The sequence below is a fragment of the Maylandia zebra genome, linkage group LG10, assembly GCF_041146795.1.
Source record: "Maylandia zebra isolate NMK-2024a linkage group LG10, Mzebra_GT3a, whole genome shotgun sequence".
NCBI classification, from domain to species: Eukaryota; Metazoa; Chordata; class Actinopteri; order Cichliformes; family Cichlidae; genus Maylandia; species Maylandia zebra.
Genome location: NC_135176.1, coordinates 30,765,359 through 30,779,329, shown reverse-complemented (window position 1 = coordinate 30,779,329; position 13,971 = coordinate 30,765,359). Strand labels below are relative to the sequence as shown.

At 38.6% G+C, this 13,971-nt stretch overlaps 2 protein-coding genes across 4 annotated transcripts; one reads left to right on the top strand and one right to left on the bottom strand.

The window, feature by feature from the left end:
- Nucleotides 1–170: 170 nt before the first annotated feature.
- fam114a2 (family with sequence similarity 114 member A2) lies at nucleotides 171–8,607 on the bottom strand. Of its 2 annotated transcripts, none has more exons than XM_004556822.3 (14): nucleotides 8,339–8,607; nucleotides 6,581–6,823; nucleotides 5,984–6,083; nucleotides 5,712–5,813; nucleotides 5,063–5,178; nucleotides 4,805–4,939; nucleotides 4,465–4,629; nucleotides 4,218–4,341; nucleotides 4,050–4,135; nucleotides 3,710–3,805; nucleotides 3,451–3,575; nucleotides 3,279–3,351; nucleotides 2,776–2,829; nucleotides 171–1,854 (listed from the first exon to the last, which is right to left on the bottom strand). In XM_004556822.3, exons 2-14 carry the CDS (start codon nucleotides 6,797–6,799, stop codon nucleotides 1,753–1,755), a joined length of 1,497 nt encoding a protein of 498 aa, XP_004556879.3. In that variant the 5' UTR covers nucleotides 6,800–6,823; nucleotides 8,339–8,607; the 3' UTR covers nucleotides 171–1,752. The 2 variants fall into 2 exon arrangements, with proteins under 2 accessions (XP_004556879.3, XP_004556880.3); XM_004556823.3 differs by having other exon boundaries at nucleotides 5,063–5,163.
- A 611-nt stretch (nucleotides 8,608–9,218) lies between these two features.
- LOC101482047 (microfibril associated protein 3) lies at nucleotides 9,219–12,883 on the top strand. Of its 2 annotated transcripts, none has more exons than XM_076889428.1 (3): nucleotides 9,219–9,308; nucleotides 10,416–10,583; nucleotides 11,941–12,883. In XM_076889428.1, exons 2-3 carry the CDS (start codon nucleotides 10,451–10,453, stop codon nucleotides 12,666–12,668), a joined length of 861 nt encoding a protein of 286 aa, XP_076745543.1. In that variant the 5' UTR covers nucleotides 9,219–9,308; nucleotides 10,416–10,450; the 3' UTR covers nucleotides 12,669–12,883. The 2 variants fall into 2 exon arrangements, with proteins under 2 accessions (XP_076745543.1, XP_024659624.2); XM_024803856.2 differs by having other exon boundaries at nucleotides 10,298–10,583.
- The last annotated feature ends 1,088 nt before the right edge of the window (nucleotides 12,884–13,971 follow it).

Sequence of the window (13,971 nt, the reverse complement as noted above, 5' to 3'; positions counted from 1 at the left end):
AAATGATAATTTCTATAAAGGATTAACAAAAAACATGTCTGGTTTCTCATCAGACCAAGGATTCTGTCACGAGATTAATTTAGTCACGAGAAGCCAAAGAAAGTATGTGCGCACACAAAAAGTCAAAAACCACTGACAACATGTAACCCTGCAATTTAAACACAAAAAGCTTGAAGGAAGCACATTTATTTGAATCTCATCTCAGTAATATGCCATAGCGTACAGTATATTGCTCCATATTACTCCGAAACCATAAATTTACATGCCCACAACACTCAGCTGTTAGCAGTCCTCTATCTTCTTGGCAGACAGAAGTTTTCATGTTGGATAGATGACAAAAGGGGAAAGCAGGCTTATAACACTGACACTTACAATCATCATGTTTGTATACCTCACTAATGAGTTTTATTTTGCTGTGCACTGCTTTTTTATTTCATTGATGGAAAAATTGATGAAACAATGGTTTTCTACATGGTACCTACAGGCTTTGGGGATGGACAGTAAGGACAAAGCAGACATGGAGTAAATTATAAGCTGTGGCAGGACAGGATGTTCAAACTTTTTTGATTGTCAACATTTGAGCTTGTACATTTTTGTACAAGAGGTAACCAATCAATATAAAGTTGGTTCAACGGGAGTTTTAAGTTAAATGATAAACTGTACAGTATAAGAAAAATGAGGTTCATTTTGAATTTGTGAACAAAGCTGCTTAAAAAGAGACCAAAAGTATAGAGCAGGAAATGAAAATAATACGTCCCTTTCAAGATTTATTATTCTATTTCTCCTAAACAAACTGCAACTCTGAATCTCAACTCAGCATCGCTTAAACATTTAGACGATTTCTTAAAGGTTTATTTAAAATGCTCTTACAGAATGCAAGGGCATTAATGTAAACTATTGAAGCTATGTGACCAGCTTGTTGGTCTTTTTTTTTTTTTAAATGCTCCACGACTTTTCTATCAAATCTAGTAAAAGTGGTGCAGTCGTAAAAGAAATGTTGGCTCAAAGTCTTCTTTAAATCTGAGGCTGTCTATAGAGAAAAAGAGACGTTGGCTAGAACGAGTGCTGACATGCGATGGTGCAAAATTTAAAATTGATATTGGATGTAAACCTAGAAGGATGTGGGTTTAAAACAAAGGGAAAGAAAACTCCAAATATCATCCTTCAGTTAGCCAAAAAGCAACAGAACTGTAGGCTTATCACATTCAGTCTGCCCCTGATTTAAGGACAAGTTGCCAAAAACTAAAATTATTGTGTCTTGAAGATTTTAGCAAACACACTTAGCGTCCAGCTGCTCCAGGACCAGCAATGATTTGCTTTGCAGTAAGAGTGAAGCCTCATGTCTACATCTTACCATTTATTTTGTTAAGATGTTCTTTTGGAAACAAGTTATCACTGGTTGGTATCCTGTATGAGATGCCTGAACTAAGTGAATGAATAACACCCAAGAAAAGGTAGTGTATTTTGTGCAATGAAAGTAAAAATTGTTCTGCGTTCATTATAAATCCACACTGTTCTTCTTCTTCTGTACACCAATGACTTCATATAACATACAGTCCAAATAAACCAGCAATGCGCAGAAAGGTAACACTGTTTGACAAGAAAACATTTTCTCTCCTAATCTCAAAGTAGATTTTGTCTTGAGCTGAAAAACCAGACAACTTAAACATTTTAAAGATATGTCAGTTCTCTGCTGAGACTCTGAGCCCCAGCTTAGTGGCTGTAGTGGAGTGCAGAGGTCAGGTTAGCGGGTCACTGCTGCGTAAGCTGAACTCTCCTCTCGATGTGAGATATCTCCAGTATTGGCATAAGGAGCTGGAAGGCATCCTGGATGTAAGATGCACTGTTGGATGCCTGTGTGGGATTTAAAAAACAAAGAACACGTTAGTATGAAATATCAATCTCCAAATGTCCATACTAATGTCTGTTAATCTATATGGGGTTTTAAAACTCAAACTTCTACAAGCAGAGATCCTGATGAAGCAGGATGAAGTGGTGTGGAGGAACTAGCCAACCAATTTTAAATCAGCTTTTGGTCACACTTTGTATAAAACACCATAAAATCAAGTCTCAGCACAGTTTTCTCTGACTATTAGAACGTAGCTTTCGTGTTGAATAGCTGTAAATCTTCTCCTGACATCTAGTCATGTTTCAGTCATGAGCTGAAATAATATTTCTTTGACAAAAGTCTTAATTTACTCTAATATCATTGTAGCACAGTCCTTGTCAAGACAACCAAAAGTTAAAGTGCTCTGAGCAGCAGATAAATAAATTGTTTTGTTTATTTTAGCTATAGTAAATATTTTTGATATACTTTTCTTGCAATTAAGTAACAACGACAGTCAGATAACTGATTCTGTTCTGTTCTTCTGCTGAAGCAATGAGCTGATACGACTTCTTAGTTTTAAATTACAGGAAATGATTATATTGAGGTTTCTCCAGAACCCTACTGGCTGGAAAAATCTGACATCTAAAGTAAGTCATCAGGAATTTTACAGACAACACAACTAAGGAAATACAGACTAAATGAAGAAGGTTCGAGAATTGACCCCTGTGGGACACCAAATCAAATTTAAAAGGAAAGACGAGAACGCTTCTTGTTTTACACGAACGGACCTTTAACTGACATACTGAACTGCGAAGAATCCCAAAAGATGAGGATCTCTATAAAGTAGACAGTGCCAGAACCCCTGGGGTGTTGTATGTATTCGAAAAACAAAAACATTTTGGACAATTCATTAATGAACATATGTTGGCTGCAGTAATATGACAAACCTCTAAAAATACTCCTGTTATCAGGGGGTTGAGGACTTCTCCCTTCTGGTTTGACTGTAAAACAGAAAAAAATTAAATTAAAATGATCTCTCTGTGGAACAAAGAATTAGTGGTTTGGAAGAGAAAACACTGCAAAGAGAAGCATAAATTAGGGTTTGACATAAAAACAGAAAAATGTGGATGGAAACAAAATGATGAAGTTTGTGGCTAATGCAGATCTCCTTCTAAAATGATATTTATAATATAATAACTGTGAGACATCAGCTGAACTGCTTACTATGATTCCTTATCAACAGTGTGATAATATGAAGAAATAATAAACACGTGGAGGTCAGATTAACAATAAATGACATCAGTGGAAAATAAAACATCTGTTACTTTTAAGACTTTAAATTTACATAGTAAATATGAAAATCTAAGTGTGGTGGGACAAATGCTTTACAAGCATCAGGTATCAGTGACGCCCTGACGTTAAAACAGATGGATAGGATCTTGAAACTTACCCCTGCTGCTGTCAGGCAGGAAGTAAACTTCTTGGACAGCAGTGAGATTTCTTTACACAGGACAACAGTTAACCTGAGAACAGACAGCATGACAAAAGGTATACAGTTAATTAAAGTGCACAGAAAAAGTGAAATATCCCCACCCCTGAGTCCCCCGCTCATGCTGTCTTACTGTGACAGGACGCTGGCCTCTGCACTGCCATTGGAGAAAAGGATCATCTCAGCCAGTTTGTGGAAAAGCTCGATGGATCTGGCCGTCAGCTCGGCCAGACTCCTGATAGCTGCAGCATGAACCTCCTGACAAGATTCAACACACACACCATTGCTACTTGGTCAAATCCTGCAGTCAAGTATTACCCTCAAACATCCAATACTTGCAATGTTGGACACTGAAAAAATATATATATGTTGATGATGTCAGTAAGACATACCTCCACACTATGCTTCTTCACATCCTCCTCATTTACATCTGTTTCCACATGCTGTTTGGTCAGCTCACTAATCAGGCTGGCGGAGCTCTTACAGGCCTGTTGGATGTTAGCAATCATACTTTAACAGGAAATTGGCGAGTTGAGAATTAGCAGTTACTGTAAATCAGAAAGAGACCAGTCTAATAGATTTAAAAGCTATGAGTGTATCTGACATATTTCTGTTACTTTTCCCATCAAATTAACGACAAGGGAGACAAGTTAAGGTCCTTGTAACATTTCGAATAATGAGTCAGAAACTGGCAGGAATATGATTCTGCACAGTGAATTGTTTGAGCTGTACCTTGCTCAGTTTGTCTGCAGTTGCAGAAACACTGAGGCCCTCCATGGCCTCCTTTAACTCCCTCTCAAACTCTAATCCGTCTTCATCTGCAATTAGAAATGCACCATCATTTATTTCAGGTTCTTCTTGCAGCTGTGAAACTTTTATAGCTGATTTAAAAGACATTACCTTTACTCTCATCAACTTCCTCATCATCGAACTCCACCAGGGAGAAGGAGCTTTTGATTTGGTCGAGCTCATCTCTGAGCTCAACCAGCTCGTCTCCTGATAGAGTCAAGAGCACCGACTTCACCTACAGCACACACAAGAGAAAATACTTTACTAGATTCCCCAGAAATGTAAAGCATAGAAACAGTGTCTTTGTATGTTTTTAGCTACAGCAGAAGTGATATTTTGGCAGAGACTTTCATTGTACCTTTGACTCACTCTCTCGAGATAGAATCTCCAGAGCTTCAAGGTGTGACAGACCCTGAAATTCATCAAACAGCATCCCGTAGTGAGCAACCACCTTCTTGTCTGAATTTGCCGAGTCTTTGTCTGCTGACTGCAGCTCCTCTCGCTCCTTCGCCTCCCTCAGCACCTGAGAAACAAAGAGTGACAGAGTTGAGAGAGTGTGACACATGATAAGGGACACGGCTCCAGAAATCTATGTCATCCACTAAGCTTTAAAGTCTTCATATATATATGTTCCCTCTTGTCCATTAAGTTTGAGTGAGATTTTAGGATTTTAGCTTGGTTTTGTATTTACTACCTACCTGAGAGAGAGTGGCGTTCCGTCTCATCAGTCCTTTGGTCTTTTTAAAGCCAGGATCACCTTCTGCTATCACGTCCATCGTCTTCTTCCCAATGAACTCAAGAGCATCTAGACCTCCTGTTATCACGGTCTTACCCTGTGAGGAAGCCCAGTTTAAACTTTTCTTTAAAATATGAGCTAAAATAAATTCCTAACTTTTGTCAAGTGAGAACAGTCGCACCAACACACAAGTGCTCTCTAGTTTTAAGCATCAGCTTACCGTGCTCTGGACGACGCTACTGAGTGACGACAACATTCCCATCGCACTTCCCACTGCTGACGATTCATCTACTGCTTTGTCGGGCTCCATGCTGGTGCCATCTACAGGAGAAGACACTAACGACATAAAAATCAATGTCCAAGGATTACACGAGAGAAAAAAATAATAATTTAAATGGGTCAATTCAATTAATTTCATTTTCATTTGGACAAATCTTTCCTTCACAAAGCTATGGGACTTGAAGGAACTCAGTAGCCTAAAGATGTTTAAATCAAAATGAAAGTAAAACTCTATTAATTTGCTGCTGTAACATCAGAAACGGAGTACTAAAGCAAATATATCCACTTAGCAATCTACAGGATCAACAATTTTCTGCCACACTCTGCCAGCTCCCGTCTTATCTGAAGTACCGGTGTTGCATTTTGCTTTTATATTAATTTTGAATTCTTGGCAGATCTCCATCAGCCAGTCCTCTCTGACTGAAGTGATCAACATCTGATTGGTTCATTAGCAGCAGATGAAAAGTCAAATCAAATGTGCCCATTAAAGTGTTTTGATACATCTTGATCATCTTGACTGGAGAGCCTGGCTTTATTGATCCTCCAGGTTCTAACAAACATTTTTCATATTCACAATAATGCGGCCTTACCCTTCTGTTTCTCTTCTTCCTCCACCTGAGCTGACAGTTCGGTTGGACTGGGGATTCCCAGTGATGTCTCAGCCTTCTCGATCACCTGAGTGATACCTTGGCCTAAACAGACAGAAGACATCAGTACATATAGCAGAGAAGCTTTAACAGTAACAGAATGAAAAAGGCCAAAGCAAGACTACGTTTAAACAACAAATGACTTGGTGTTGTACTATTTTTCAGAGGAGCCAACTGTGTACTTGTAAAGACTGAGTGATGTGTTGGATACTCACCCACAGTGGTCACAGTAGCTGTTGCTGTGGATAAGATGGATTTGCCCCAGCTGCCCCAGTAACCCCAGCCACCCTGAGACACGGTCGACTGATTGGATGTCTGAGAATGAGGACAGAAGGAGAAAGAAGAAAAGACACAAAACAGATGTTGTGAATGAGTAAAACAGAAAGATGACTTCAACAAGTGCCTTTTAGTGGTTTCACAGAAAACCATTAAAGATTATGACAAACGCAGCTTGTTTAAAACTCACATTTCACACAAGAATAACTATCCAACACATCAGACCATTTAGTCTAAGCCCATTAGGTTGTTAAATCATCCAATAGATAATTAGATGACATCGCACATCAGCAGGGTCATTAAGAATCTCATGTGAAAGTGTTATTGCACCCACGCTCATCAGGTATCACACTTCCCTGTGAGATAGCTTTACAGTGTCAACGACCAAACACACAAGCTTCTTTTGAAGATGTTTATGTGACATGATATGTTGCAGGATGAAAAAGAAGTCATGATGGAAATTATGGCTTCAGCTCTTCTCTTTTTGCAATCATCTTTAGTTCTTCGAGTATGAGCAGTACTTCAATTTCTACTACCTCTGCTGGCTGCTCATCCTCTTTTGGAGTCTCCTGAACTTTGGCCGCAGGCTGGGTTTCTGGCCTCCTCCTGGCTTTTCTCGTCGGAGCTACATCAGTGGAGATGTCAGGTGTGGATGGAGAGGAGCTGTCAGGGGTTCGAGCGGGAGAGACATTCTGCTTTTCCGGCGCTGCCTCTGCACCCTTGGCTGCTGCACAAGAAGCTTCACTGTCTGACATGTTACCAAATGTCTCAGTGCATACCTGGAAAGAAAGAGGAGGAAAAAAAGGCACTGCATAAACTCTGGCAATAAACAAAATGATTTGCTTGTTGCTTTGGATAGTAGCGGAAATGCCAGGTACTGGTTTGTAGTTAACTCTCTTGTGCACTTCTCACCTCATCACGTGTCAGTCGACCTTTCAACTGAGTCAGTCAACTTCACTTGTGAGTTTAATTTTTTTGTTTAATTATTATTATTATTATTATTATTATTATCATCATTATTAATAGTAGTAGTAGTGATAGCAGTAGTAGTATTCAGTTTCAATCATGAGTAAATTCAGTTCACCTCCCAGAGGAGTCCGGGTTCCTTTTTTTTTTTTCCACACTAACACACATTAAAAAAGTACTGAAAATTTTACCTTCATATTATGAATATTTTCAAATTAAAAGTCCCTTGATGTACATGGGCTAGGATTTCAATTTGTGTTACTTTTTCAGAATTTTTAAACCTTCATAACTTTATAAGTACATTTATAACTTTATAAGTTTTTACAGTTAAAAAGAAAAAAAAAACAAACAAAAAACCCAACGACACTTAAACTTGGATAAGATCTGCAATCGAAACATTTCAACAAAATCACAGCTTCAAAATCAGGATTTTATCAAAATGTACGTACAAAAGAAATGAAAAAAGAAAAGAAAGGTAGAAAAAAAAGAGACCTTTTATATGAAATTAACTGTTTTAAGGGGGGGGGGGGGGGGGGGGGGGTGATACATTCTAATGTCAGGGAGATAATCACTAATTTCAAAAGACTTAGTCTTGAAACAGTGACTCCAGTAAATCAAACTTGTGAGGGAATCTCTGCGTCTTTTCATAAAAACAGAAATATTTTGACCGGGGCTTCACAAGAGGAAGAAACACTACATACTGCTCTGTTCATAAGCTGTTCTACTCATAAAAACGAGGTGCACTAAATGTTTCTTTAGCTTGGCCTTTAACCAAGGCTTTAACCAACTCTGAGGAGATGTATTTTCTTATGGGTTTGAAGCAGAAGCTTTTCACATCTCCAAGCGTTAAATCGTGGAGCTGTCAGGACAAATCTAATTATTCTTACAATATGAGATTAATGCATTAATCCGACTTTGCATTGCTTTTAGCTATCCATGGGAGCTGGAGGTAGTGATGCTGAATCATATATAAGTACATAGAAAGTCCAAAGTGACAAAGAAAACAATCATCACACAGAAGAAAAAGTAGGAGTTTGTACAAGTATAAAGATAATCCATAAAAATGTGTGTGTCACGTTTTCTTGTAGTCCGTGGTAATAGTTTAGCGCTGGGATCAATACGTACTGGATGTTTACTGGATTTACTGTTAAGTTCTCCCTTTCAAAACGCTTGCTAACAGTTTAGGAGAACATCGAGTTCGTGTCTTGCAAGTATCCTTTACACGAGCGTCAGCTGTTTTTCTAGCATCGACTGCTGGTTCAACTATAATAAACTAATAATTTAATGAGAAAAAACAAGCTAACTTAAGTTCCTTGCTATTAACTCACCTTTTCTCCTGCTCAGCTGTCAAAGTCGTAATGTTAGCAGGTGACGTTAGCTCAATCAGCTAATAGTTGTAGTAGTTTCCGCTTCCAAATTAAAAATAAGATCCGCCTTTTATTGTTTCGGTTTGCACTTTAGTATCTACACCTTTAGCAACTTCTAGTTTTCTGACAAACACTTTAATGGCTCAGATTTTCGTGCTGTGGTTTTTCCACCCGGATTAGCCACGTCATATTTTGTTTTCAAAGTCTAGCTGTTAGTCACAATGAAAAACACGAATTCCTGTTATTCTCTTCAAAATAAAAGTATGTAGCACATTGATGCTCACAAATTGACTGTAACGTCAAACGTATTAATCTTTATAGAAGAGAAAAAAACAAATGTGCTCAAAGTTTAATTTACAAAAAGTACAAACTCGAACCGAAAAGTTAGGTTAGTAGTTTAGGGTTCAGTTTTTGCAATATTATTTTGAAATGAATCAGTCCCATTAGGGGGGTCTGTCGTCCTGGATTAAAAAAAGAAAACAAGACTTCCGGAAACGTCAAAATAAAATGCGCTTAGTTAATGTATTGCTACTTTAATAATAATAATAATAATAATAATAATAATAATAATAATAATAATAATAATAATAATAATAATAATAATGTTTAATTCTAACAACAATATACAAATACAAATGACTATTATATCCCTTGTTATTACTTATTGAAAAAAAATAGAGAAACACGATTAAAGATAAAAACTGCTAATGAATCATTGAATAAATAACAAAACGTTCAGTACATAAACTGTTTGACTTAGATTATTTCTTATAAATCGTGTAAAAATGTAAAATAAATAAATAGGCGACAGTGACGTGATCTCACCTACCTGCATGGAAGAGTTGACAGAAAACCACGCCCATTCACTCATACCTGTACTAGGAAGTGAATGGATCGGATGGATTGTGCTTCCTTGGCTGGCACACTCAAGGTAAATTACTAAAATAATTGTAAAACTTCACACTGCAGGCGAAAGCGCATCAAATCCGACTTTTTTGACCCTATGCGACCCATATCCGATCATGGTATGACGGTGTGAACAGCACAAATCCGACATCCGAACTGGGTCACTTTCGTACGTGGTACTGAATCCTATACATATCTGATGTTTTTTGCCACTTGCTGATGGTGGATTTGGCTGCCTTGGTTTCTGTGGGCAACAGGTGGGAATTTGAATGGTTTTAGTTCGAAAACCATTATCGTGCCTGGGACGCTAGTGCGGTAACAAGAACCAGTTTGTTATTTAATCAAGCTGTGTCTGACCTATGTTATATTTCTGTTTAAAACTCGGTGTATTATAGCACCACAGTACCTTTTACTGATACTTTCAGTCTGTAAACGAATTAAGGAATTGCCCACTTTTCCGATAATTTATTCTGAATTGTTAGTTTAGCGCACTCATTAAGCATCACTGTAAATGTGCCTCACGCCTGTCCCGTTCGCCGTATACTTAATGTTATAACCGAGATTTCTTTTCAGTACACTTACACAGGGTTCAGAAAAGATAGATTAAAAAAATGAGCTAAAAGTGACTTCAGAGCAAAATTGTAATGTTATTCAAATAAAAGGGTGATGATTTTGTAACTTAAATGTTGGGACATGGAGAAAAATGAGATCAAGAATTCAACAAAGTGCTCTGAAAAAAAAAAGATTAAAAAACAAACAAACAAGCAAAAAAAAAAAAAAACCTCACTGGAAGAAGAGCTTAAACACAACATTTAAACTCAAGTGATTTCCTTTTAATTAAAATTGTCCTGTAAAGGTTTTATGTCCTGATGATTACTGCATAAAATACTAATATACTAAACATTCAAATTTGTGAAATGCAGACGTACATATTATAAAGACACTAAAGAGCTAAGGGCCTGTTGTCATATGACGCTACATCAGATTTGACCGTTGACTTTTCCTGTTTTGCAGGTTTGTCTCGTCCCAATGTGAGCTGAACCTGTGGCTCTTTTCAACATGTTTTTGCCTCATAATCCTCACCTCTCTCACTGGCTCGCCACATTCTTACTGCTCAATTGCTGGAAAGCAGGTGGAGCTCACAATGGGTCAGAGGTGGTGACCTCAATGCAGCGGGCTAGCATCCCACCCATCGTGGTGAAGGAGGGGTCGAGCATGCTGATTACGTGTAACGTGACCGGGACCCATGATAACATCAGCTGGTACAACTCTAAAGGACCCCTGCAGGGTGACGACGCAGGTAGGACGAGGAAATGAAGCAGCGAGATTTTGATCAGCTTCGAGTTCTTTTCGTCCTGCATGGCTTTTTTTTTTATCTGAAAGCAATCAAATGAACTGAAAAACATACTTTCAGAGTTAGTGCTCGTGCTGATATTTCAGTGGCATTTAATTCTGAAAGTGACAAAAAGGTTTTATGTAAAGTAAGACACATAAGCACTGCCTTTCAACCAGCATATCAATCACTTAGTCAATCATTGTTACTGTTTTTACCATGAATAATACTTTAGTCACAAACAGTATGTGGAAAAAGGAAGTATGCTTCATTTCATATATAAAATTTTGTGTGTTCAGACACTGAAAACTACGGAAGAGGATTAGGGCCACTGGAAAAAAAATCTGAGATTAAAGTCAGAATTCTGACTTTTTTCTCAGAATTCAGGAAAAGAAGAAAAAAAAAAAGACATACCCACTTAGTGGCCCTAATCCTCTTCCGTAGAAAACCCCCTGCTGGCCTACACTATGTGACATACTGCATCATTATTTATCTAACACAAACTGCAGAAGCAGTGTGTGATGAATTAAGTACATCTCATGATTCAGTAGTTTGCTGAACCACCTTTAACAGAAATAAATTGAAGGTCCGTTCATAGCAGTTTAGTCCGGTTGAGGTCCGGACTTTGGCTGGGCCTGTGCAACTTGTGGATTTGCTGCTGTGCTTAGGATCATTGTCCTGTTGCATGAGCCAGTTTTGGCCTAGTTTTAGCTGTCAAACAGTTGGCCTTTAGCAAACAGTTAGTGTGAGGTGTTTAACAAAAATCAAATACAGCTTATCAGCACAAACATGATGCTGGGTATTATTGCCAAACACATCCACGTTGGCCTTGTCTGTCTAAAGGACATTGTTCCCGAAGTCTTTGAGTCTGTTCAGATGTAACTTTGCAAACCTAACTCATGCTGCCATTTTAATAATTGGACTTCCATGAATTTTAACATAACATCCCGATGTGCTATAATGTGTTACACGATGTTGTATTTAAATAATTGTAGACCCAGGACACTGGCATTGAATAAAACCACCTTCTGTATTTGTACACTTGTTACCATGTCACCAAAAGGTCTCTGTAGGTATTTTAATTTTCAAATACTAAAGAAATCCAGAAATTGTCATTCTGGTTGACTTGCTGAACTATTTGTCAGCAGGTGACAGAGATGTGTACTGATTAGAGTTTGGAGAAAAAGAATGACTGCCTTCTATTTCTTGTCTTTGACAAATTGCCTTAGGTAATGCTGCTGATTAAGGAGATGAAGGAGATTTGAACGTTTTAATGAGAAACTTTGTGGTAAAAGTAAAAATATGTTGTGCGTTATTGCCGCAGGTGGAAGGTGGAAGATTCAAGAGGAAGGCATCCTGAACATCACCGAGGTCTTGTTTGAGGACCGCGGCAGCTACACCTGCGTTGCCTCGAGCGCCAGCGGCGGCACCCAAAACTACACGGTGACTCTTCGCGTTGCCTACTCTGACAGTGGCTTGGGGCTGCATTTCGTCGTTGTGTGCCTGGTGGCCTTCACCATCACCATGATCCTCAACGTGGCCCGCCTGTGCATGGTCAGCAGCCACCTCAAGGAGATGGAGAGGGTCATCAATGAGTTCTTCCGGACAGAGGGCACAGAGAAGCTGCAGAAGGCATTCGAGGTTGCCAAGAGCATCCCCATTGTCACTTCAGCCAAGACGGTGGAGCTCGCCAAGGTCACGCAGTTCAAAACTATGGAGTTTGCCCGTCACATCGAGGAGCTGGCCCGCAGCGTGCCTTTGCCGCCACTCATCCTAAACTGCCGGGCGGTGGTAGAGGAGACGGGGGAGACCGGGAACCCTGCGTCAGAACACATAGAGTCGACTGTGGCGAGAGGGAACAGACAGATTACTGCCCCCCCCAACCCCGACAAGGATGCAGAGGAGCAGGCACTGCTTTCAAGCAAAGGGCAAAGGAATGATGGAGGTGGTGACTACGTCAAAGTGTCTGTCCATACAACTTCTGAGAAGACCGTCAGTGAGGATAGAGGACCCGCTCATGTGCTCCCACCAGGCACACGAACATCTGTGTGATATAAGTAATGTGAATCCCATCAAAAACTAATTTCTGATTGCAAATTAGTGATCAAGAAATTGTTAAATTGTGCAGCTGATTATTAGATAACATTCTTATCTCCTCCCTTTCTTATTTAATTGTGTCACCAAGTCTTGTATTGAAACATCTTGTTTATGATAAGTTATGAATTCATCTGTGGACATTAAAATATTGTTTTCCTTCCTGCTTAAAACTGAATTTCCTTCATTTTGCACATCTATTCCTACGTTATGCTTGCAGTAATCTCCCTTTTTGCACATAATGCAACACACACAAACACACACTAACGTTTGTTTAATTAGTGATGATGAGGAAAGTGCAAAAGGTCCAGCTTTGTTCTCAAGAATCAAAAGCTGTTCCCTAACAGTTCCTCGGTCTCATTTTGCCTCAGTTTGATACAGCAGAGAATAGTAATTTTTTTTCCTCCTTTACCCTCTTGAATATATTGTATTCCTATTTTTTTTTTTTTCAACCCTGCGTGTTGGCTCACCTTTAACTTTGCCTTCTTTGAGTTTTTCTGCACACAGCCGATGAAGCAGCAAGCGCTCATTATCCTCTTTCAGATATCATTTGCTACTCTTCACTTGCGTTCGCTTTGACAGTCAGTGAGCTTCCACAGAGCAAAATGCTGCAATGAAATGTTCTCGTATCGCCGTGTCGATTGTTTTCATGTCAGCGCTTCCTGTCACTCACTTGAAACTCGAAGGCAGATGTAAAAGCCGGAGAAATAATCATCCCAAGACTTATTCCTGTGTCACATATGTGTTTGTGTAGTCATTTGTGAGTAAGGATAGCGGCTAATTGCAGGTTGGGTTTTTTTCAAAATTGAATAAGTAATATGAAGCATTAAAGGGAAAGTAGCATAAATGTGATTCTTTAAATTTTTTTTTTTTTTTTTTTTTTTAGAATAAGCTGCAAATCTAGGATGCAATCATCGTGGCTGTGATGAAAAATTCCTGATTGTTTAATGGTCATATATATAAATCATTTCCCGATCTCTCTATGCCAGCAAAAACATTTTTATTATGAAGTCAGTTTATATTTATTATAACTTTCTGTGGCATAGTGACATTCAGCATCTGCAGAGTCATTTATTTCATTGTGAAACTTCAGATTAATCAAGTATAGAAGGGAAGCACTGATATGTCTGGTACAAGATGTTCACTGACATACATAGCCCGTGTATGTAGAAATATGTATATATTTTTTCCATTTGAAAAACAATTTAACTTAAGGATGTTTTCAGTATTTTAGCCTTTTCCATAGAATCTGTTTTATAGT